Source organism: Nannobrachium achirus (genome assembly GCF_963921795.1).
Source record: "Nannobrachium achirus genome assembly, chromosome: 2".
NCBI classification, from domain to species: domain Eukaryota; kingdom Metazoa; phylum Chordata; class Actinopteri; order Myctophiformes; family Myctophidae; genus Nannobrachium; species Nannobrachium achirus.
In genome coordinates, this window is record NC_137811.1 from 49,606,094 (window position 1) to 49,631,676 (window position 25,583).

The 25,583-nt window shown below is 40.3% G+C and overlaps 2 protein-coding genes across 2 annotated transcripts; both read left to right on the top strand.

The window, feature by feature from the left end:
- Positions 1-7,385: 7,385 nt before the first annotated feature.
- On the top strand, positions 7,386-9,926 carry LOC308298745 (kelch-like protein 38; the record flags this gene model as incomplete). Its single annotated transcript, XM_080742405.1, has 4 exons — positions 7,386-8,605; positions 8,879-9,020; positions 9,362-9,467; positions 9,640-9,926. 4 exons carry the CDS (start codon positions 7,386-7,388, stop codon positions 9,924-9,926), a joined length of 1,755 nt encoding a protein of 584 aa, XP_080598531.1.
- A 4,505-nt stretch (positions 9,927-14,431) lies between these two features.
- On the top strand, positions 14,432-21,821 carry fbxo32 (F-box protein 32; the record flags this gene model as incomplete). Its single annotated transcript, XM_080720522.1, has 9 exons — positions 14,432-14,538; positions 15,179-15,297; positions 15,549-15,598; positions 15,712-15,804; positions 18,812-18,905; positions 20,066-20,250; positions 20,821-21,003; positions 21,267-21,410; positions 21,710-21,821. The coding sequence occupies 9 exons, from the start codon at positions 14,432-14,434 to the stop codon at positions 21,797-21,799; spliced, it is 1,065 nt and encodes a 354-aa protein (XP_080576648.1). The 3' UTR covers positions 21,800-21,821.
- Positions 21,822-25,583: the final 3,762 nt, after the last annotated feature.

A 25,583-nucleotide genomic window follows, 5' to 3' on the forward strand; every position in this document is an offset into this window, starting at 1 on the left:
GCAGAGTGACTGTGAGCACTGAAACTATAGTAACTGGGAGGCGCTGTCATTTAAAGTGACAGTGTGTGTTTTTATTTATCCGAGTCGAACACACGCACAAGTCGTTTATAGTACTGGTTCCCAAACACTGGGTCGGGACCCATGTGTGGGTCACGGACCAATTTTTATGGGTCTCAAATTTTTTGTTTACTACATCTTGTTTTTAATTAGGGCCCTCCCGATAATGAGGTGCGTACTCGAAAAGTAGACTACTCCTTTGCTACTTTGGACCAGACCATTTGGAACCCCCTCAAGGAACCCAGAGGGCCCCTGGACCACACTTAAAGAACCACTGGTCTATCGATAGTATTCGATACTACTGACGGGTTTAAAACAACACATTTACACAACTTAAAGCAAAGGGCATATCATGAATACTATATTACACAGTTGTAGATTATATAAACTCATACAACACCAAAGTACAGTTTATCTAACCAGTCAGCATAATTTCTGTCTGAGCAGCGTGTGCGGGTTTCCCATCTGGTCTTGGGCCTTCAGCTAGATGCAGAATAGACCCAAATTTAGAGTGAACATTTTTAACTCAAGTCAAAACCTTCTGGGGGTCTCTGGAACAACGTATTTTGAGATGGGGGTCCGTGGCCAAATACATATATCAGTTTGGGGGTCCTTGACGCGTGATTATGGATCCCACTGGGAAAGATGGATAACCACGCCCCGGACTCATTTTTTAAGCTTGTGATTGGCTGAACCGGACGTAGGGAGCGCTCCGTTGTAGTCTCTTGGACCGCGCGAGGTGCACCAAACCCCAATTATCATTGCGTTTATCGTGCGCTTGCCCAGGCCTTACGGCCTGGGCATAAATAGAACGATTGCATTCACCACGGCTTCGTAACTCGCGCGGCGCTCCGCCGGCCGCGCGGCCCTGGCCCGCTCTTCGCGGCCACTCGCGCCTGCGGCGCTCGGGGGTGAAGAGCAGGACCAAGGTCCGCTGGCCTTCGCGCCGCTTGCAGTGTCGTGGACAATAACTGTGAAAACGAGCGCTCTATGCCGTTTCCATCCATCTTTCCCAGTGGGATCCATAATCACGCGTCCTTGACATGACAAAGTTTGAGAATCACTGATATAGCAACATAAGTTTTTCAGAAAACTGTTTGGATTTAGAAGACATTTGTAGTACTAGTATCGGCCTATGTCAGTGGTGATAAGCTCCCCTAAAATGACCCCCAGAAGCAAATATTTTCACTCTGAATTTGCCTTAAGCTAGATGCAGAATAGATACACACAGCTCAGCCTCAGGCTCGTTGGCAAACGAAAGGTTGCGTCTGAGCAACCCTCTTTCTTCTCGTTTCCCCCCTCTTCTGTCTCTGAAATCATTCTGTCTGTCTGTCTGTCTGTCTGTCTGTCTGTCTGTCTGTCTTTCTGTACTGCCAGCTATAGGTGCAGAGAGAGAGATTTCAGTTTATGCTACTGGTAGAATATCAATAACAACTCCTCCAGACAAATACCTACATGTTATGTACAGATTGCAGGCACAGGAACAGACACATGGAACACATAGAAAACCTCTCAGGAACATATACGCATGCGCACACAGGACCTTGGTAACGGCTATCAGGGCAGCCATAAAGAGAACCTAGATGTAGCATACAGTATGTCTGCCATGTTCCTCAGAGGTAGTCTTGCGTTGTCAGATGCTTATGGAAACACCTCCCTGCCCACTGGTGGATAGTATAAACACACAACTACCGTACAGGCGCCAGGCGGCCACAGTGGGCAAACAACACTTCTCTGCTGACCCATGACCTGCTTTCAATCTTTCCAACATAAAGCACTTTTTTGTTGTTGTTGTAATGGCCTGTGTTAGTTAGGCTACGTCAGAAGAATTTTAAGCAGCTAACAGTAAGCCCTTCAAGGCCCCATCCCCTCTTGAGAACACACACACACACACACACACACACACACACACACACACACACACACACACACACACACACACACACACACACACACACACACACACACACACACACATAATTATTCGGCCCTCAGCAGGGCACAAATACAAGAACACGCGTTGCATGTATATGCATACTTGCACGCTGCTCTCAACATGCAGCTCTCCTGCTCTCTCCATAGGTTTTTGCACAGAGACTTCTTCCTGTATTCCAACACACGCACACACACCCCCCCCCCCCCCCACACACACACGCAAATACACACACACACACACACACACACACACACACACACACACATACACACACACAAACCCCTTCCCATCTCATTCTCACCTTAACTCATCCTACTTGCATGCATGCTCTCTCACATGCACGCACGCACATACACGCACGCGCGCGCACGCACACACACACACACACACACACACACACACACACACACACACACACACACACACACTCGTCCCTCTTTCTCTCTGTAGGTTTGTGCATGGATGTTCTCTCCATCAAAGCTAGATTACTGCTCTTAGTGTTGCTTGGCATGGATCTCTTTGTGCTCTGGGAGGAATACCCCATAGCAGCTTGAGTGAAGAGGACTCCGAATGTGAGATCAGCCTTTTGTACAAGTGATTATCTAGGGGTTCTCGGGGCTGTCAGTCTGTCTGAATTGTTTTGGTGATCTGTGTCAGAGCAAGAAGGACAATTCCCATATCAAACATGTGGCAATTTGCCACATGTCAAATGTGGGTATTGACATTCATTCATATTTTAATTTCATTTCATTCTTTATATTTATGAAAAGCTTTTTCCTAACAAAGCAATGACTGGGGAAATAAAATAATTATTTAATTCACTAAGTTGTGCATGTAACTTTTGTTTCCCCAGGGATAGTGGTTTTGACATCTGCCTGATATGTCACACTCCGAAAATGGTTAAATATGGAAAGCCACAAGGTTATAATTCATAATTTGTCTCAATTGCCGATCAGAAGGGGGGAAATTGTGGAAATGTATTGCTCTTCTGAAATGTAGCTACATGACATTTGCCTGACACCTAGTGGACACTAGGGCACTATCTAGTTTTCTCAGTGACACCTTGAAAATGACTGAAAATGTATTGATGGTCTCCGTTGGGATTAATCTGTAGTCTATTCTAACTCTATTCTGATTCAGTTTGTGTGCACAGCACACATTTCCCCCCAATAAAACATGTTTAAAAGGAAAAATGGGCCACAATTGGAAGAAAACAGACCATGTCATATGCAACCTATTTTACTGTCTCTGCTAACAGCACATACGATGGTTTATTTTATTTTATTTTATTTGTAGACCTATACCCCAATACCAGAGAAAAGGCACAGATATGAAGACAAACCAGATACATTGGCATACTACAGTTCAATTGATAATAATCCATCTCCTTAAAGGGCCAGTTCACCTCTGGGACAACCAGATCTTATTTTATTGTTGATTGGGACACGATCAACACAATCCTGAGTTATTTTTTGTGTTCAATCTGTGTTTTGAGATATCTTAGTATTTCAGCATGAATGATGGTGCATTTTGCATCATATGATGCAGCATGATGACTCATATGATAAAATGCATCATCATTCATGCTGAAATACTAAAATGACTCAAAACACAGATTGAACACAAAAAAATAACTCAGGATTGTGTTGATCTTGTCCCAAACAACAATAAAATAAGATCTGGTTGTCCCAGAGGTGAACTGGCCCTTTAAGCAACAAAGACAACCTAAACTTTGATTTATGTAGCATTTTTTATAATTGTATTTCTCTGTAGACAAAGCAACTAGAACTAAGCAAGGCAATTCAGTGTTTTGAGTAATACAGTAAGTTCCGTCTAGTGCACATCAGTAACCCAGGGCATGGTCTTTAAGCCAAAATAAAAAAGTGCCAACCTTGTGTATCAGGCCAGGCCAAAAGCCATGAAGAACAATGAAGATTGAATGGGAGAAAGAAAGTGGTTTCCTCTCAACCTTCTAAAGAAAAAGATTAGCTTTCACATGGCTTATAAGCTTTTGATATGCCAAGCAGGTGAACACATTCTTCTCAGAAAAAAGCTCAATACCACAAATAATCAAGCTAAAGGTTATTAGTCAGGGAATTTTAATAAAACCCTGGGAATAAATTCTTTACCAAACAATTTCTTCACCAATATGTTCGTAAAGGTGTCTAGTAACATATCTAACAAAGATTGAAATTCAACATCCCTAGCAAAATATTTGACAGCTAGGGTAATTCTGGGTCACATTCACTTACTATATACACTGTACTATAAGGGGAAAAAATCACTCCCAAAAATATGCTTTAAGTAGCATGTTAGGGGTCTAACTAGGTGTTTTTGATTATTCTGAATCCATTGCAAGCATTTGTTTTGCACGAAAAACATTCATTGGGCCAAAATCAGACGCAAAAAACGATGGTTTAGTGATGAGTCATCACTTTTCACAAGGTGTATGGGGTAAATTTTTGGCCCAAGGAATGTTTTTCATGCAAAACAAATGCTTGCAATGGATTCAGAATAATTAAAAACACCTAGTTAGACCCCTCACATCCCACTTGAAGCATGTTTTTGGGATAGATTTTTTTCCCTTATAATACAGTGTATAGTAAGTGAATGAGAACCAGAATTACCCTAACTGTCAAACATTTTGCTAGGGATTTCAATCTTTGTTAGATATGTTACTAGACACCTTTACGAACACATTGGTGATGAAATTGTTCGGTAAGGAATTTATTCCCAGATTTGACAGTTATTCTGCTAATTTTCCCTGACTATATGTTTCCTTTTAACACTGTACTTGATGGACTATGGGATAGCATTAACACAAATGGTTTAATTCCAATGTTATATGATGCAATAGAAAAGGGCAGCTTTTTTATTGAAATAGCCTATAATTAACCTCTTCCCATTAGTTTATACTTGGTTCCCTCTTTTTCCCCTTCACATTTCTTCAATGTGCAAGGGTTAATTTGGTTAAGGTCTGTCATTACAATGTAAAGAGGGCAGTAGATGAAGACTGTAAATAGAAACAAATACATTATGCACAAAGTACCAGAGTGAATCAAATGCACAGTTTGTGTATAGAACTGCTTTGTTGAAGAGATGCAGATCGGGATGACAATGCTAGACTTTGACTATTTTTTTAATCGTAAAGTAGGCTAAGTGTCTAAAGTACATGGGTATTCATACAATTTAAAAAGTACAATAGGCCTATTTTTATTTTTTCTCCAGGCACTGGCAGATACACTAGATGGTGCTGTTTGGTTGAGTATTTTACCTTCTTAGACCAGAATTATTACCTTCAGAATGTGTGGGCCCACCTTCTGTTCCTATTGAAATCACAATGGACCACAATGGAAATAAACTCCTGAGTTAGAAAAAGTGTATTTGCAAACTAGGAGTCCTCGTCCTAGGCCTTGAATTTCCGCTCTGGGATGAATAAAGTACCTAGTAGTGTGATGCAATATTAATGTACAAGACAACTAAAATAAAAAATAAATGAAAGAATATCTAATCCACTACAATTCAACTAACTAGCCACAACAAGAAAACAACATTAGTTTAATTACATGGTATGGCTGGCATGATGTTATTATTTTATTTTTGTTTCTAACATTCTTACACCTCTGTATTTATTCCACTTCCTTGGTAACTAAATCCTGTTTGTCAAAGTAAATATGAAACCACCTGGTGAGCCTGCCTGCCAGACAGCAATCCCATCAGCCCCACCATCCAGCCAGCCAGCTACACTGTTAATCAACCATAGCTGACAAACTGTCATCTAAATAGCAGTCAGTTTTAACATAATAAATGTGTTGGACCATGTGACTTTGGGAGAGATCGAAGAGAAAGGTGAAAGGGGATTAAAAGGGGGGGGGGGGGGGGGTAGAAATCGAGATGGGGAGTGAGAGAGGGATAATGTGAGGAGATGGCCAGAGAGTCAGGGAGATACCGGGAAAAAAGTTTATAGTCACATGTGATTCTGCTGGGGAGTTGCTTAAGAGACTAGAGTTACTATTTTTAGGACACGAGTGCCTAGTGGAAAGAGATCATAACAACAACATTGCGCACAGCATGATCCTACAAAGAGACAGCCCCCTCTGGAAGTGGAACACACGGCCACAGAACATCAACACGAGAGACCAGAGGAGAAAGTACAGCAAAATGTCAATTCATTCATTGTATTTTTTTCTGAGTTTCTGCTTTGAACACAGAGGACTCCTGCAGAACATATAAAAAAAGAGAGAACAAATAACGACAGGTAAGAGATATGCTGCAACTTGTACCTATGGTGATGGAAAATGTTCCCTTATCTTTTGATTCTGATGTAAAAGGTTCAGAGAAATATTGGCACAGCATTGCATAGCATTGAATATTCAATATCATATACTGTCAAGTTATGATCATGAAGGTTTAAGTAAATAATATTAATTAAATGTCTAATATTAACCACTTTGAACCCTAGCGTCACTATTCTGCAGTGAAAAACAGATATAAGCTCAATGCGTTGCAAAGTGACACATTGTTAGCTTATACATCGGCTATTTTTGTTGAAGAGATTTGGTGGTTAAAAAGTGGTTAAACAAAAGACTCGTTTGCCTATTTATTTATATGTGATTTCTTTCTGCTGTCCAACACATTGATACACCACCTTGCAGTTACATGAATCCTCTTGGAACACATTAATATCCATCTACAGAACACAAAGGCGACTGTGATTTGACCGTGCAACTTAAAGGTGTTTCTGCTTAGACTCTCAAAGGCCAAACAGTCTTAACGATCAAATATAATGTAAGAGAATTTGTGCTAAGGAAATATACTGGCGAGGTTCACCAGTCAGACCATCTGTCATAAGAGTCAAGTGACATGCATGTATTACAATATAAATGTTGTGAATGACAAAGCATCACAATATGTATAGTGATACTCACTCCAGCAGTTTGTGGCAATAACAGGAACTTGAAATTGAACTTTCATGACCTCATGACCTTGATCTTATTCTCAGACATGTTTATTCCTGGCAGTAAGTCACAGTGATGTTTGTAAGGACATGGCCTCATGGTTCTGACAAGTGAGCTTAAATCAGAATGCTGTTGATTGCCCCAAATACATAAAGTCACAGCTGGTCTCTGGCCATTTCCAACATTGCTGCTCTATGCTGTAGCCAGCCCTACGGTCAAATGACCTAGAATGCCCCATAGTTATAGCCCTCGAGAGCATGTCCAATATCCTTTCTGTTCTAGTGAACATAATTTTATTATTAATACTACGGTAAAGTTGTTGGTTGGCTGATGCTGAGTACTAAATCTCCTCTGGACAGATGAATCCAAGGGGCCTTAATGGCCAAGGCTGTTGAATGCAACATCTCACAGTAATTATCTCTCTCCTTCCCAGCATGGACAGACAGCCAGCTGACATCTTCCACTACAAAGATACAGAGCTATCCTCCCATCTACTTTTACAGCTCAACAGACTGAGACAGGAGAATGTCCTGACTGATGTGATACTCTGCTCAGACAACACAGAGATCCCATGTCACCGCAACGTCCTGGTCTCCAGCAGCCCGTACTTCAGAGCCATGTTCTGCAATAACTTCATGGAAAGTCAGATGTCCAAGATCGACGTGAAGGGCATCACATCCGCCATTCTGAGTGGTATCATTGACTATGTTTACACAGGACTCATGAGCATCACAATGGAGATTGTGCTGCCACTGATGCAAGCGGCGTCTATGTTGCAATATGGCCGCCTTTTTGAGGCCTGCTCTGCTTTCCTCCAGGAGCACCTGTGCCCAGACAACTGTTTAAGCATGATAAGGCTCTCTGAGATCCTCAGTTGCTATAGCTTGAGAGAAAAGGCCAAGGAGATGGCTATGAAGAGCTTCTCAGACGTGTCCGCATCGGAGGATCTGTGTGAGCTCTCGCTGTCGGAGCTCATGGGATACCTGGAAGACGACAGCCTGTGTGCGCGGGAAGAACAGGTCTTCGAAACCCTTGTGGCTTGGATCCACCATGATCCTGTATGCCGACGTGGTGCCATTAGTGACCTCTTCAAAAAGGTACGCCTTCGCTACATCCACCCAACCTTCCTCTTCCAGTTCATTGCCAACGATCCACTGATACAGTCCTCCACCCTCTGCACAGAGCTTATCGAATCTGTCCGACGCCTCATGTTCTCCGTTTGTACCAAATACGTTGACAGCAGCGCAATTGACTTTAAACCACTGTGGGTAGCGCCTCGGAGCTACACCTGCTGTGAGATGCTGGTGTTAGTGGGAGGGAGGAAAAACAATGAGCAGACCTCAAGAGAGGCCTTGATCTTTGATGAGACGAGCCAGCAGTGGCGATGGCTCGCCAAGCTGCCCATCCGTCTTTACAAAGCCTCCTACGTTTGCCTCCACAGTGTCCTCTATGTTCTAGGGGGCCTGACCACAAACACCAAGCACAACCAGGTCAGCAGGAGCGTCTACACCCTCTCCCTGAAGACCAACCAGTGGCGGATGGCAGAGCCCATGCTGGAACCACACTTCTCCCACCAGAGTGTTTCATACCTCCACTTTATCTTTGTCCTCGGGGGCCTCGGGGCTGACAAACGTGTGTGCAGCAGTGTCGAAAGGTGAGAGTGATTGCTAGAAGGTCATGTTGATCTTTGCTATCTCTAACAGGGAAATTGGTTGCTTTCCAATCTGTTGCCAACAACTGATACGATAGTTCAAGAGGACACATACTATGTTGAGAAAGATCCATGAATTGAATTGTCAATTCATTTAAATGTACCCACATACCACATACACATACAATGCATATTACATGTAAATGCTTACATTTTAGGCCTACAGTATATATATGTTACAGTATTCAGTAGAATTGTATAAATATGTAACCACAGGTACAACAGCATGTTCAACCAATGGGAGTCTATGGAACCCATGCCTGAAGCTGTGCTGCATCCAGCAGTGGCTGCTATTGACCAGAGAATCTACATGTTTGGGGGAGAAGATGACATGCAGAACCCTGTCAGAATCATACAGGTAACAATGTGGTCTCATTAATTAATTTATTCCTTTGTTTGTCAATGCACCCATTCACCTTTTTTGTTTGAGCGATTGTTTATTTATCCATTTCATTCATTCACTAATCTATACACACAGACTTCAAAATCTTCAGTGTTCATTTAACGGTGAGAGAGTATACATTTGTCATTCTACTGTTAGACTGATAATAGGTTCTTGGTTTACCTACAAGTTTAGATAGCATAACTGTTTCTATGCATTTGATGTATTACCCTGTGCTGTCCTTGCTTATTGTCGCTCTGGAAAAAGAGCATCTGCTAAATTGTAAATTCTAATTGTAAATACTCTTTTTGCTGCAGGTCTATCACATCGCCAGGAACCTGTGGTGTAAAATGGAAAACAGGACAGTGAAGAATGTGTCAGCTCCTGCTGTTGTCCTTGATGACAAAATCTACATCATCGGAGGTAACTGAAGTAATTCATTATAATAGCAGTGTTGTCGGTACAGCACAAAAGAAAAATCACAATAAGGAATTCAGAAATAAGAATTTCCTACCTCTTATCTAATGTCCAGAATACAAAGACTTTGTGGATCCTTATCATTCTACAATATTAATTTCTGCTTTTGCTGTCACAGGATACACCAGGCGAATGATTGCTTATGACACCAAGGCCAACCGGTTCATCAAGCGTGCCAACCTGAAGGAGCGGAGGATGCACCATTCTGCTACAGTGCTCAACAACAAGCTGTGTGTGACGGGGGGACGCTATGTCAACGGCCATGACGTCATAGAGGACTCCGACAATTTTGAGTGCTATGACCCAAATACAGATGTTTGGACATCGAAGGGAGCTCTGCCATATAAACTGTTTGACCACGGTTCAGTGTCTCTGACATGTGTATCCCAGACGTGGGCAAAATAACTGACTGATATAGTCATTTAAATAAGTGCAAAAAACAGCCCTGCAACTACATTTATTTTCTGGGGTTTCACAATATTTTCATGGAACCCACTGATGCTATCTATACAAATATGAATGGCAGTCAATCTGAGAGGATTTGATCCTTTCATTAAAATATAATAATGTCTATACTTATGAATATTTGAGACAATATTACTGTCTCACGTTTAACTAGGAGCTTTAACGTTTTCAAGTCCCCGATAAGAAAAATCAAGCACACATGAAGTAATCTAAACATTTATAATCCAAGGGAATGCATTTTTCTATTGAAGATTTTGGTATTGCTTGTGCATGACACTAAAGCCTCTAAAAACAAGTTATCCAGCCAGACAGTCTGAAACACATTCTAACCGTCTAACTTCCCTATGGATCAAGGAACTATTTCCAGCTTGCTCTAAATCATGAGATTTCACTTGTCATGTTGAAAGCCCAGGACTGAGTGTCTAATGCAAGGCTCTGCCCAGCTGTTCATCCACAGCACAGGACTGTCTGTGAACCTTTGTGTCAAGTGTGGCATTATTATTTTTTTATGTTGTAATTGTCACAACATTCTAATGATAAAATTAGTATGATCTTTTTGTATTTCAAAATAGATAAGACTAAGAGCATTATTGTCTGCATGGCCGAGGCTATAATTGTGTGTGTGTGTGTGTGTGTGTGTGTGTGTGTGTGTGTGTGTGTGTGTGTGTGTGTGTGTGTGTGTGTGTGTGTGTGTGTGTGTGTGTGTGTGTGTGTGTGTGTGCGTGCGTATGTGTGTCTCTTTGGAGGCCAGACTGTTATTGCGCTGCTGCTGCCGATTCTTGCAAATCACATTTTGGACACATATTGTTCAAACATCACGCAAATCGGTACACATTATCTCTGTAGTCATGTGATCATGACGGATATGTCCGATTTTTCATATTCCATCTGAATGGCTAAGATTGACTTCTACTACTTGACCTGGCGGAGACCTGTGCTCCGAGGATCATGTTTTTCTAGTTTTAAAATGTAATATCATGTCATCAGACTATGAGTTTGGGGTATGTCACAAAGGTTATGGCTTTATTTCAGTTTTCAATGTACTCAAAAAAATGTCGATTCCATAGTTAAAACAAACTGGACTAACAACAACTGTTTGCATGCAAATGGCAATGCAAGTAAAACATTCCTTTGTTTTTACTGTGTGAAACGGGTGTGCATCCATGTATTTTTCATTTCCTAGAAAATTGATCACCATGATGAGAACTATAAAATTGGGTGTGTGCATGTTTTGTGTATTGATGCCTTCATCAAAGGGTAAAGTTTTTTTTTTGTTTAACTGAAAGCTAACTGTATGTCTGCAATTCTACCTTGTATATTTGATTTTGCTACAAATGTGTGAATGTTTCAAAGAAACATTTTAGGTACATTTACATTTTACGGACGTTTTAAATTAGTTTACCCGTATTTTTGCACAGCTATTTCCTGTTTACATTTTCAGCATTGCTGTCATTTTGTATTTACTGTTTATTTTTTTATACATATCAATAAATATTCAAACCATTCTTTGGTGTAGCCGAGTATTTATCTTCCTGGCTGAAGCGTGGCTGTGCTGGGTCACTTGACACCAGTTGCAACCTGAGTGAGCAGCACATGTACCTCGTGTGTCTAGTCAGTCTATAACCCCCCAAGTCACGCTCCACTCCACGTAAGAAGCTGTACATGCCCAGACCAGTTCCAGTCATATAGAAGTTGTTGATATAGAAGATGATACATAAAAGATATCCTCTTACAGAGAACAGTACATATCCAGCAGTAACACTTTTAAACGACTTGTTCCAATTGCTTTGCTCCACCTGTTGTACATCAAAGATACAGACAATATAAGACCCCCAGAATGTTTCTTTTCTAGGAATTTTCTATTGTTCTCCTAGAAGACACAGACAGTGAAAGAGGGGAGATAGACATCACATGACTTATCACTTAATGCTACAGAATGATTTCATATCACAAACACACCCTGCCCACCGCAGGGTGTTCTATAAATGTTTTATATACAGAAATTGTAGAATTATATGATATCAATAATTGCCTGCTAAACTATTTGAAATAAGGAGGATATCTGAATTGATTATGTAATACTGTATTACATAATACAGTGTTTATTCTATTCTATTACTTTTGGACACCAATAATGTGAGGCATGTTGTGTGAAGAAAGAAGTGTCATTACAAGGAATTTACACTTCTTTCTGAAACCCAAGTCACTGGTTCGTCCAGACACTCTCCACCAGCAAATAGAGCAGAGGTGACAGTCGGAGGGAGGTGGGCACAAAAGGGTGGGGGACTGGAAAAAGTAGCTGAACTGGGGATATTTTGAGAAACAAACAAGGGGGTGAATGTTATACCTCGTGAAGCATGTGGCCTTGTTGGCCTGTTGGTTGCCGTGCTAGTTGGCAGATGTGAGAAAGACGAGTGGGGGACAGAGAGAGAGAGACACACACACAGGGATAGAGAGAAAGCAAGGGAGAGGGTACCAACTAATGACCATGGTTTCACAACACTGCGAGTGATGAAATTTGTTCAGAAGGAGCAGCAACAGGTGTTTGTGACTGTGTGTGTGTGTGTGTGTGTGTGTGTGTGTGTGTGTGTGTGTGTGTGTGTGTGTGTGTGTGTGTGTGTGTGTGTGTGTGTTTGTGTGTTTATATTTTTTGGGGTGTCAAGCACAGTCCAGCTGTCCTATGACTAACAAAAACAGAGATGTCCTATGTCTACACTAACACTATGTCTAACAGTAAGCAGAGTACTAATAAAGAATGTATGAGTAATCTAACTAACTAGACACAGTATAATAGTAAGCATTAGATCTTAGCTTCCCACTCAGGCACACAAAAGTGACCAAGCATTTGTTGGGACTTTCCGAAGGCATTATTTAAGTTGTCCTGTTACTGCACCCAACAAAGGGTAGACTCGTGCAGGTATATCGTTAACCTCCTATGAGGCTAAGGAAAAGTAAATGCAGGCTGGAGCCTTAGTTGGCACTTTAAATTGTTATCTACAATAAGAACACACGTACACTATTGTATTTACTATGTACCCTCATCTGTCCTCAAGTGACATTGTTTTAACCTTTACCATAAGCTATATTGGGGTAACGGTGTGACACACATAATAAAACAGCAAGCACACTTGTTCCTGATGCTTCAGGTCCATTGATGAGTACATTTAATAGTAATAATGTGCTACATTTTAACAAATTACCTCAACAAATTAGTTAGCCTATATTAGACTTTCATGAATGACTGGAAAATTACTAAAGAAACATTTAGAGGTTTTTCAAAGTTTGCGTAGCTTACAATAGGGTTGAGCCTGCAGAACAACTACATCAGCGAACCTGGCCTGCTTGCAACACTCACAAGCTGTGTGTCACAATGTTGTCACTTGGCAGTGATCGATTGAGAAGATACGCAGGCCCCTGTTGGTTCCTGGAAGAACTGCACACTTGTTCATTAAAACAGGATGCACACTGTGTGTTTTGATGTTTTGCAGTGTATATATAGTGTGTTGTGAATTATGAGGATCAAGGAATCCACCCACGACCCACCCTCTCTGTCTTACACACAAACATATCCTTCTGAGTATTCACTATTTCACTCACATACACACTTTAGGAGCACAGATGCCCGAGCATGCACAGCACACACACAAGTTTACTAAACATTCTAAGGCTGTATAAACATTACTACAGTGCAGAAGCTTTTCAAACATTGTAGACAATATAAGTTCTAAACCCTTTAGAAACCCAGAGCTAGGTTGTATGTAAGAATATACAGAGTGTAATTCATGTGTTTGATTAGGTTGATTACAGATAGCCTAGCCATGCTTATCTTTTATCACCAGTCAGCTGAGCTCCTGCAGATCTATTATTGTTAGATCAGTTGTTGTCTGTCTATAATAGAGGAACTTATTTTGACACAAATTTAGATGACTCTCCGGGGGGGAACTACATTGTAACCCAACACTAGGTTACAAGACAGAACAGAATCCTGAGCTCAACTTGGTCTATTAATAATGTTTTGAGTGAGTATTACAATCAGGGAATTTCCTCTCAACTGAGTATGTTTTTCTTCTATTTCTTTCAATCAAGAAAGAAAGACAAAATAAGAAAGAAATGCAGAAAAGGTCCTCTTTGTCAATACGTAGCCAAACAGCACTGCGAGGTGATGCTGTCCAATCCATGTCCCTGGGAAGTTTTGCAACTACTCTGATGATGATAAACAAAGCCACGTGTTGTAGGGAACTTTCCAATGGGGGCGGATCTCAAGTATTTCCGGGTACCATAGCTGGAGGATATAAAGGCAGCTGCGCAATGTCAACAGTAGACAAGAGATACATCCAAGTGAAGATAGATAGAGGAAGCAATAATATTTTAAGTCAACGAAAGGGCATTGAAGCCTCAGAAACGTTATTTTTTCGACTTTGTTCTTAATTTGACCGTCATCAAATATGCCTTTTCTTGGACAGGACTGGCGATCTCCTGGTCAAAGTTGGATCAAAACCGAGGAGGGTTGGAAAAAGACAGACGACAAAAACAACAACGTCTCCGTCGAAAGGTTTGTCATGCTTATATATTTGTGGCATCTTCGACGCAACTTTTGACAGTGTGAAACTATGAATGCACCACAGAGGAAATGTGGAGAGTGAGACATATTATTTTATTGTTATAGAAACCAGGCTGTCTCTATTAGCTTCCCTTACCCAGTTTCCATCTTCTAATCTCTTTGTTTTTGTCCGGCGTCACACATTGTGACAGCCACTCACTGACAGTGTTGTCTTTCCAGGCTAATCACTGTGCTATTAATAACTAGTGACTGGATTAACAGACATCTGTTGAGTCTCTATACTTTCCAAAACGACTGCACGCTATTATCACTGAGTGTGGAGACCTGCTGAACTGAACTTAATTGAACCGTAGGCTACCCTGCCCTGAAAAGATGCCAATGTTGAGCCTCGTTGTTTTCTCAAGCTATAATAAACAATGAGTCACGATGACTCCATCGACATTACAATGCCACAGTAGTACATGGATGGAAGGTCTATTTTATTTGTTTATATGTATATATATATATAATTATTATTATTATTAATATTTTTATTTTGTTTCTAATATAACAACAAAGCTTTAACATAAGCTCTAAATATATCTTCTTCAGCTATTTGAAATGTCTGCTGTGCTCTGTGACTTTGTTCCAGCTACTGCAAAGCACATGATGAGTGTTTCAACGAAGAGAACCTGCTGCTGTCTCTGAACTATGACATGGCTGCCAAGAAGAGGAAAAAGGACTTGATGAACAAAAACACCAAGGTTCCCTGTGAGTAACCATGAGATAACTGGAACAATTCTATTATTATTAAAGTTTCCTTATGTATCAACTATCAAGCTATGTTATGAAATCGTATCCTGGCTAAGTGAGAATGGGGCACTCATGAACATAGTATATTATTAAAAGGTCATATAGTTCACAATAACATGCTTTGTCTAATTCTCATGGGAATACTGAATAAGATTCATAGTATCTTGATCAGGGATGCCACTAATTTGCAAATCATAACAATTTCACAGATTTCCACAGAGAAAAGTGGATTTACGTTCATAAAGGAAGCACTAAGGAGGTAACAAGCAACATTTTGTATCAACTTATAACAACATTTCTAATATGGACATCTAAAGAAAACTCTATACTCTGAGATCAGAAACTAATACCCTGATAATTAAATTCCCTCAGCGTCACGGATATTGTACACTGGGAGAAGCCTTCAACCGCTTAGATTTCTGCAGTGCCATCAAGGACACAAGGAGATATAATTACGTCGTCAGGGTGAGTCCTCATCTCCCCTTTTCTCATTTCTTTGTCTGCTCTCATTGTCTTCCTCTGCTTTTTTCAGTCTGTGGTTGTTAATGGTACGTAAACCACTTAAACCATAGGATACTTCATTGTGCGACAGATATCTTCTAAATTGCAATGCTTGAGTTTGTAGATTATTTTCAGTATTTTTTAATATATATTTTAATTACAGATGTTTTTCTGCTAAACAGAACTGTCAGGGAAAGGGTTGTTACATGCTGAGGGTGTATAGGCTTCTGCCTGGCTCTTATCAAGTCTCTCCAGACATGTGTGTGTGGTCTTTCAGTCTTTGTTGATAACTCCGATGTGACTGTGAGGTCACACTGAAGAGAGAGTAGCAAGAATTGGTCATCCTATAGATTTGCGTAGAACTTCAATTGCCATGCTTTGATCATACGATAAACGCATAACCATAAATTTGAGGCTTGGATTAAGAAATGAAATTCTTTCTTTCACCACTCCTGTCATTTTGCACCAAGAGTGAGCAAGTATATTAAATCATCTTACCGAGACAGACGCAAGATGGCCATAATAAAGTTTGTTTTCGGTGTTAGGGGCTTACATTATTATTATTACAAAGGATACGTGAGATGCTGCATAGGCCTAGAGGCAGTCGATAGGATACAGTGTTCTCTCCCATTGAGCATGAGAAACAGGACGCTGAACGTGGAACGGCAGGTCCTCCACATGTGCTCCCATGTGAGCTGGGGGGGGGGGCAGTACGAGACAGACTGAGAGCCATGTGTTGCTTGCAGGCAAAGGTCATTGTGACTGTGTGTGTGGGGTTTCAGGGGTGGTTAAGCCCTGGGAGGTGAGGGAGGGAGGGAACGGTGGGGGTGAGCGATCCAGTCCTGTTCTCGAGGGCGGTCTGAAGTGCAATTGTGCAACCATCCAACAGGGATCAGACTGGGCCTCGGAAGACTCAGACTGCCCCACCATCTCACCTCTCCCTTCTCTGTTCTGTGCATTCTGTTCCCTGTCCTCCCTGCTTCTCTTCCATTTTTATACGCTCATCTCTCTTAAAAGGGGAACTGTGCTTGTATTTACCATGAATCCTATCGTTCTGATAAGAGGAGGACATTGTGAAAACACGATACCAGCAATTCCAAGTGCTTCCTCCTGTATGCTTTGCACTGGATAATCTCCTCCGGCCTTCGCTAAAGAACGAGTTTCGATTACTTTTACGGATGCTGACAGGGATCTTCCAGGGCAATCTATCGGTACACAGAATACACTAGGAAGTATTGTGTCTGATTTTCACATGTTGACACAATAGAGCAATAGGATTAACGCAAAATGTAATCAAACCCCTCTCTGCCCAGTGCTTTTACCTCCCTCCTCTTTAATCGTTGTCTCATTCTAGGCAAGGGGCCCAGTTAGCTAATTTTCTAATCATTGTTGTGGGTGTACCACTTAAGTTCTGGTCAGGAGGAGACCGGAGATTATCTTACCATTTTGGCAAGACAGCACGACCAGGCCTACATAGACATCAGTGTTTATAACGGTTTCTATTGCCTACTAGCTTTAAAAACAAGTATACAAACTTTCCTGCTCTTTCTGCATTCTCTGCTAGCCTGTTCTGCATTTTAACATAAAACCAAACATCCCTATCTTGCGCACATTTTAAAAATACTTAAAAAAAATATATAAATGATATAGCAGAGATGGCAGTTCTATAATAAGGTCGCACGTGTCATGGTACGCCACATGAGATTGGTACAAATAAGTGTATTGTATAAACTGTTAAGTAGTTAAACTATAACATTAAATAATGTAATGTCATTTATCAGTCTCATTGTTACAGTTTTGGACTGACTAATTTTTATAGTACATGTTATATTGCAGCTAATAGGGGCAGTGTAGTCAGTCTAAAGAACAAAAGAGCTGTGTAACACTAGTACCTCGTCTGGACACACTGTCCTAGATCACCAGTGTTTACTGGTCTAGTCTGATTGATTTATCTCCGTCTCACTTACACAGATCGGGTTCTCTCACAGGCAGAAGGGAGGTAAGGGGTTGGGTCAAGGTGAACGATTGATTTGGTTTTGTGTACAACATTTTTACGACGCAAAAAACACTGGAAAAGCAGAAGTGCAGGCCAAGTTATGAAGTGCATGTCGGTTCACACTGGATGCTAAAAGTAGACTGGGAAACGCACATTGTAATGCTCAGCAAGGAATCTGAGTGGAACACTTGATGGGGGGGGGGGCGGGGTGACAAGGAGGAGTATAGACGGGTTTCTGGTCCACGTCACACTGATGGGTCGGTACCAAAATTAGCCAATAAATAGAAACCATGCAGCGCTCCCAAAAACAACAGGTTTGGGGATTGGTGGGAATTGATTACATGATACATTCAGCTGTGCATTTAGTCTCAATGTTTGTAAACAAGAAACCGGTCTATGGTGGGTGAGATGAAGGAGGATGAGGTAGAAAGAGGTGAGGCGGTTAGTGAGTACGGCATGATGAGAAAGGACTAATGCTATGGGTTAGGATTGAGCAAGCTGGGGCTGAATTTCTCCATGATGTCACAAACCTCTGTTGTTGCATACCAGACATGCCACCTTGGCCCCTTCTGTCCTGCCATACACATGCAGACACACTCTTGCACATAAACACACATGTTAAGTCAAGTGATTCAGATGTCACGAGGAGTCAGGAGTCAAATGATCAAAGAAAGTAAACAGTTTAATGTTCAGGCTGTTGTTGACAACTAGGTTGTCTGGACACCTCTCTAGTAGCTCCTTCTCTAAAGAGACTGGGATACAAGATCTGCCAAGAATGCTGTTATGTGGTTCTTGGATCAAGCCTCTGCTGAGAACTAATAGCCAAGTGGACCAGGTCCAAACAACCCCCTTTAACCCCCGTTTTATCGTTGGGAGTGTGTGTGCTTTGTTAAGAATGCACCATAACAAGAAGTACATAATAAAGAAATTATCTGAAATTAATGTGTTTTCTGTGTCCCTCTTTGTTCTATACAGCTGCTGGAGCTCATCGCCAAGTCCCAGCTCCCTTCACTCAGTGGAGTGGCCCAGAAAAACTACATGAATATTCTGGAGAGGGTGGTACAGAAAGGTGAGACCTGTTTGTCTTCTTTCTCTCCTATCCTTCTTAATTTCACCGTAGGCCTACAGTATCGTTTTATGTCTCTGTTGATCTTTCTAAGAATTCATAGGTTGGTTGTTTACTTCAATGCATTGTGAACAAACAGTATTCAAAGAAGTTTTTCTTTTTTTTTTTTTTTTTTTGAAATTTCAAACATTACATTGTTTTTCTGTTTCGTTCTTAAAGGACAACTTTTTTTTTTTTACAACAAGGGTTCATATTTTAGTTTGTAATTAGAGAAAAGAAAGATAAGTGTTGAAATGTTTTCATTTAGTGCTTTCTATTGTCTTAGCGATTTTAATGTTTTTGATTTCAGTGGGTGGGGGCATGCGTACAACTGGCTAAATGTCTTTTTAGACAGATTAAGTCCATTCCCAAGATGCACCACGATCTTTCATGGGCAGATGTGACTTAGTGTTACCTTAAATAGTAATAAAAACATCACCGGCTTATTGTGTCTAAAAAATACATATTTAGCCACTTGTATGCTTGTATGCATTTACACTTAAATCAAAATCGTTAAAATCTCTACAATGATAGAAATCTTTTTTTCTCTAATTTCTCTAATTGCAATCAAAAATATGAACCCTCAAGAGTAACCACATCTAAGGAAACCAGGGACGGTGATGCCAGTAGTGATTTTAGAGCCATAATTAAGGGATTGACTGTCCCAGAGCTTCCTGTGTAATTGTGTAAACTGAATGTTCCTTCTCCTAAATACACATTCAGTTTGTTTAGGTGGTCTTATGAAACATATTTGCCAAATATAATCAATGGTACACTGGCAGAGCCAAGCAACAGCCTAAAACAAAACCGTTGGTTTATTATGCTTTTCAGTGATTCATGATAAATATTTCAGTTTGGCCCTTTGGCTAGTAATTCTATATAGGCAGGACAAAGAACAAAACTGTCAACTTGAATAAATGGTTGTGCACTGAACCTACATCACCTCTAGATTTAAATCAACTTTTGAGGGGGAAAATAAACATTGCATTAACTCTTGTTTGCCTACCTCTGCCTATAGCTTAGGATGCTCCATGAAGTTGATCAATCTTAGAATACAATTGGTAATCTTTATTCAATCTGCCAGATGTTCACTTAAACAAGTTGCGATTTGCTCTACTTGACAGTATTGGACGACCAGCAGAATGTTCGTCCCATTAAGGAGTTGCTGCAGACACTCTACGTGTCCCTGTGTGCACTCGTCCAGGACATGGGCAAGTCTGTCCTAGTGGGGAACATAAACACCTGGGTCCACCGCATGGAGAACATCCTGCAGTGGCAGCAGCAGCTGGACAACATCCAGATCAGCAGGGTGGGTATTTAAGGCTTTGTTCAGACTCCCATTTGTTTCTCATATCTGATCTTTAGGACACACTGTCCACACTGTTAATTTACAAGTGACCAGATTTTTTAATTCAGACATTGTTGGCCTGTCTTGGTTGTTGTAATGACGTAATGACATATAATAAGCCTGAGAAATGCTCAACTTATAAATCAGGCTTCAGTGGCCATACTGAGACACATCTTTAGAGATCAAATTTGAATCATATTTCAAACCAGGAATGTGGTTCAAATCTGATTTGCAAAGATTTATTTCTATTCAGACTTGATGAATTCAGTCTGATCCCAATCTGGATAGGCCAAAAATCGGATTTTGTCTGCTCCCCTGAACATAGAGAGGATGGTAGCATCAAGAGTCTAGTTTAGACCCAAGATGTTCATGGAAGATTTAGCTACCTAGTTGACAATGTATGTTGGACAGGTCTGACTGTTGGCATAATGTGAAGCATAAATGATGGATTGCTTTTGTACCATTGAGTTATTAGATCACATTAGCACTGACTGCATTTAAACTTGGTGCCTCTCTTTCTCTTCACTGCAGCCCACATCTAAAGGCATGAAGCTGACCGAACTGCCGGCCAGTCTGCAGCTCAACATCATGCATCGCCTGACGGACGGCAGGGACCTGGTTAGCCTGGGACAGGTGTCTCCTGACCTGGGCAGCCTCACTGAGGACCGCCTGCTCTGGAAGAGACTCTGCCAGTACCACTTCACAGATAGACAGGTATGACCTGTCAAAGAATGAGTGATGCATACCAACATGTATCTAGAATCATTTGCCTATTTGCTGTACTAGTCGATGGTTAGAACTTCCATACACAGCTGGTTACGGTATTTCTACAATGCATTAGAACAATACATGAATGAACCCATGATAGGCTTGCAAGATGGTTCTGTATTTTAAGTTGGGTCACTGTGAGAAATGGGTTTGCCTAAACTAAGCACTGGGTATTAATATCTTGGGCCATCGCTTGTTCCTCTCTCCAGATCCGTAAACGTCTAATAGTGTCAGAGAAGGGTCAGCTGGAGTGGAAGAAGATGTACTTCAAGCTGAGCCGTTGCTATCCTCACAGAGAGCAGTACAGTGACACTCTGCACTTCTGTACCCACTGCCACATCCTCTTCTGGAAGGTACCCAAATGGCGTTTGTGTGTACACATGCATAGAGTGGCTGTGTGTGCGATGGTCCATAGCGAACATTCTTTATTTTTTTCCTTCTTATGCCTGATTTATACTCAGTTTGGAGATCATGCTGCGCAGCTAAAATAGACCATCTACTAGCTCACAACACATTGCACCGCGATGCATTGTGATATAGTATGAGCTGTTATTTTTAATTTGCAACTAAGTTTAAACCAGTGGATATCCATGAACAAATCGATATCCATGAACAAACCATCAGTGTTTCTCTCCTTGTCTCTTCTCCCTAGGACACAAGTCACCCCTGCACAGCCAACAACCCAGAAGGTTGTACTATGTCTGTCTCCCCTCAAGGCTTTATCAACCTTTTCAACTTCTGAGAGCCTCCACTCTCAAAGTTCAATGGACTGACTGTACATACTGTACATAGAGATGTACATTGCTCTTACTGTTAATACTGCAATGGATTCCTGAATGTATATTTCAAAAAATGGCAAAGGGTGGGGGGCAGGCAGTGGGACAATTATGCAATCAAGTGTGCATTGGAACTGCACAGTTTGAAGAAAGTGCAAGTGACAGAAATGGAGGAAGGAGAGGTAACGCCATAGCTCTGGAGTAGAGCAGGGAACTAAAGCTGAAAAAGGGACATTCATCTGTCTAGCAGAGTTTGGTCTTGGCTCAAAGTAAATGTGAAACTACACCTCTAAAATAAACTTACCTACAGTTGGCCTTAGCTGAGTGCAGTTGTAACAGGACTACACGTTTGGTTTTAAGTGCAATGTTTGATTTGGGCTTTATTTTGGTTGTGAAACCTTTTAGAGGATTTCTTCAAAAACACAGGAGAAATGGGAAGAAAATTCAGTCCTCCTGATTTATTTAATGTTTGATACAAGAGATTTCATTTAAAGCAATTCAGTGTTAGATTTGATCACAGGTACGAATTGTTTAACTATGTCAAGAAACTCTACAATAACGTTCTGTTTGGCGCCAGATTAGTGTTAAGGATCAGTGAGTTGCTGCAATAGAGAAAAGAAAATGAATGTAAGCAAAGTAATAGTATTGTGATTCCTTGATGTTGCCTATATTTTCTATTTATCTTTCTTCTTTTCACTTTTATATGTTTGATATTTCCAATGTTATTTTTTGTACTTCATATGCGTGCTCATTTTGTGCTGTGATTACAGTAGTACCTGTGTGTAATGGAAATATGAGAGTAAAATAATGCTGTGCCTTATCAGAAAGAAAGAAAAAAAAAAAGAATATTACAGTTTCCGAAGGTCATGCTATTTTTGGCATCTACAAATGTATTGTTGATAAGAGAAAGCATTGCAATCAGTTGATTTGAAACCAAAGTAAGATGCACATCTTATATGAATTGAAAATATTTTTCACTTTGTCCTGCATGACTTTATAACCAAATAATCATGTTTACTTATAAATTATATTTGGTTTCAGGCAAGAGATTTGCCTAGTCTGTTGGGTACAGTTGAAGTGGTGCAACCAGGATGGTGCAATTTTGACTTGAACTCTTATGTGTTTAGATTATAATTATACAGTACATGCTGAGCAATGCATTGTGTCCTATGTTGAGTATGTTCTATTAAATAAATAAAACAAATCACTCTTTGGCATCAGTTAACTTATTAGCTATGCAGTAGGTGGTGAAATGACAAGAACAGCATACAATCTGTCAATGTGAGGAGAGCAGTGTTATGTCAAAAAGGTGAGGAAAAAAGCTTTATACATCAGTCTTGCAAATGATCTATTATTAGAAATGGCTATTAGAAAATAAAATATATAAGAAAAATTAAAATATTTGGTTGATGGCCACAGTACTTGCTGGACTATTCTATCAGTAAAGCTGTGCCATCTGTTGGATTAAGTGTGAACTGCAAGCTGGTAGTTGAAGGAAGTGTAGACAGTAGAGTAGACACTAGACAGACAGCCTGTGGGTATTATTATAAATTACAAATTGGCATAGCTGAGGTTTAAGACAATAAAGCCATGACTGTTTGTTTGACACATGGACACTATATATACTTGAGCTCTGTAGCTCCTCTGTTGTCTTAGCCAAAAACACACTCGATGGCATTGTACATCATATATAGTACTGTTTTATTTGTCTGTCATTCTATGTTATGAGTTCATAAAAAGGACACAAAAGCTTTTTTTAGGTATCCTTTTAGTTGACCGTGTACCAGTGAACTGTACTGTCATGAAACTGTACCTTTTCCTATACAAACTTTCAAGTCTTCAATCAATCAATCAAACAAACAGTTGCTAGACAACTAGTTCAGTGGAGCCCAGATAAAAAAGAAAAAATAAGTACCGTATTTGCTTTTTTTGAACAAGATTATATATATATATATTGTGTGCAATATGGTTAAATACAAATGTTAAGCTTTTTCCCATTGGGAAATAAAACACAAGAAGTCTTGCAAAAAGTCTGTTGTTTCATAAATAATATTGATACAAATGTTAGTGTTATAAATAGTACCATTTAGTACATTTGTCAGTGGCATGGATGGAGTGCATTTGGTTAAGTCACAGATGAGATCTACTGCAGCATTGTACATACAGTATCACCCTGATTTTATGGCATATAATATGTAGCTTGCCATCCATTGAATAGTTAGAAATTTGGAAGCATGGTGTGTAGGACTAGCGAAGGCACACATTAAGACTCATAATACAAAGGTGAATGTTTTGAGGCAATATGAATAACAATGATTTATGACCTTTAACATTTTACATCATTTGTTACTTTGAAAACGAATTAGATTGTTCCCAGTTGCAAATCCATATGTTAAAGCCAATATTGCCACAAACAGTTGCCTATATAATGTTGTTCCAATGCTGCCTTACAGTTAGTACAACAGTGCTTTTACTACAGTATCAGTAGTATAAGGTAAAGTCCTAGAGACACTCCCATCATTTTCATATAACAATGTGGTGGTGCTTGACATGCTATGAAAAGCAGCCCACATACAGTAGTAAAATCTTTAGTGTTAATTTAACTCCCAGAGATAACTTAAGCCCTCAATTTTGTTTTTTATAGTAGATCGGTTACTTTAGCTTTTTTTCCCCTTTTTTGCCTAGATGCCCAAAATAGGGGTGCCAGGTTGAAAGTGGTTGAATTAACACTCCATATCTTACTGTATAAGCACTACCACACTACTCATTTATCTATTTACTCTAGACTACTCTCAATTTCTCAAACTACTGTACACAAGGCTGCTGTACAATCATTCTACATTACAACACAATGTATTGACTTTACTTTTATTAGCATTATTGTGCTAACATCTGTCTGTTGCAACACAAAATGAGCACCAATTAAAAGTTGGTATTTGTGAAGTCACTAATAAGTGACAGATGAATGTGAACAGAAGTTAAATTAATGTCATGATGACATTGGTGCATATTTTTGATAAGTTGCTGTGTGTTTCCAGAATTTTAAATGCATTCATCCACAGATAGCATCCTTCTTCAGGACCAGGTCCAATAAGGACATCGTAACATATTCACATTTCAGAAGTGCTTTTTAAAATAGTGAATACACACACCCATGTGTTAGTAATGTTCACAATCATTAAGTAAAGTCTACTCTAGAAGGTCCAAGGCATTCATGCGGCTTCATATGGATGGTTTGGCTTGGCATCTGTGTCCTTGCCTTGTGAACCTTCTTGGTACAGCATGTTAGACAGAGGGATGGAAATACAACCAGATCTCTGGTTTATAGCTAGTTCAAAATTACTCCTTAATTGCCTGAATTGGAAACCTGTTATCAGGAAGGGAATAGAGGTAGGCATCACCAACCAAATCCACCGGACTAGCTCCCAAAATCCTTAAATCCCATTCCTAGAAATCCATGTGTGATCCGATTCTCATTCCCTGTGTTATTAAGTCAGACACTTTGTCTTCCTGCTGTCATGCAGGTGTTTGAGCTTCCAGTATAGACAGTCAAGGTTGATCTCAGACAGAGGTGAGAGAGCTGGTGGGAGTGAAACACCACTGGAAGAAAACACCACCGCACTCAGACAGTCTTGAGGATTCCCAGTTACTAATGCTTGATTTATGCTTCTGTTGTACACTGGCGTCACAACAAAATATAAATCAGGCTTTATGGATCAGCCACCAGGAGAATAAGAGGTATGAGGTGTG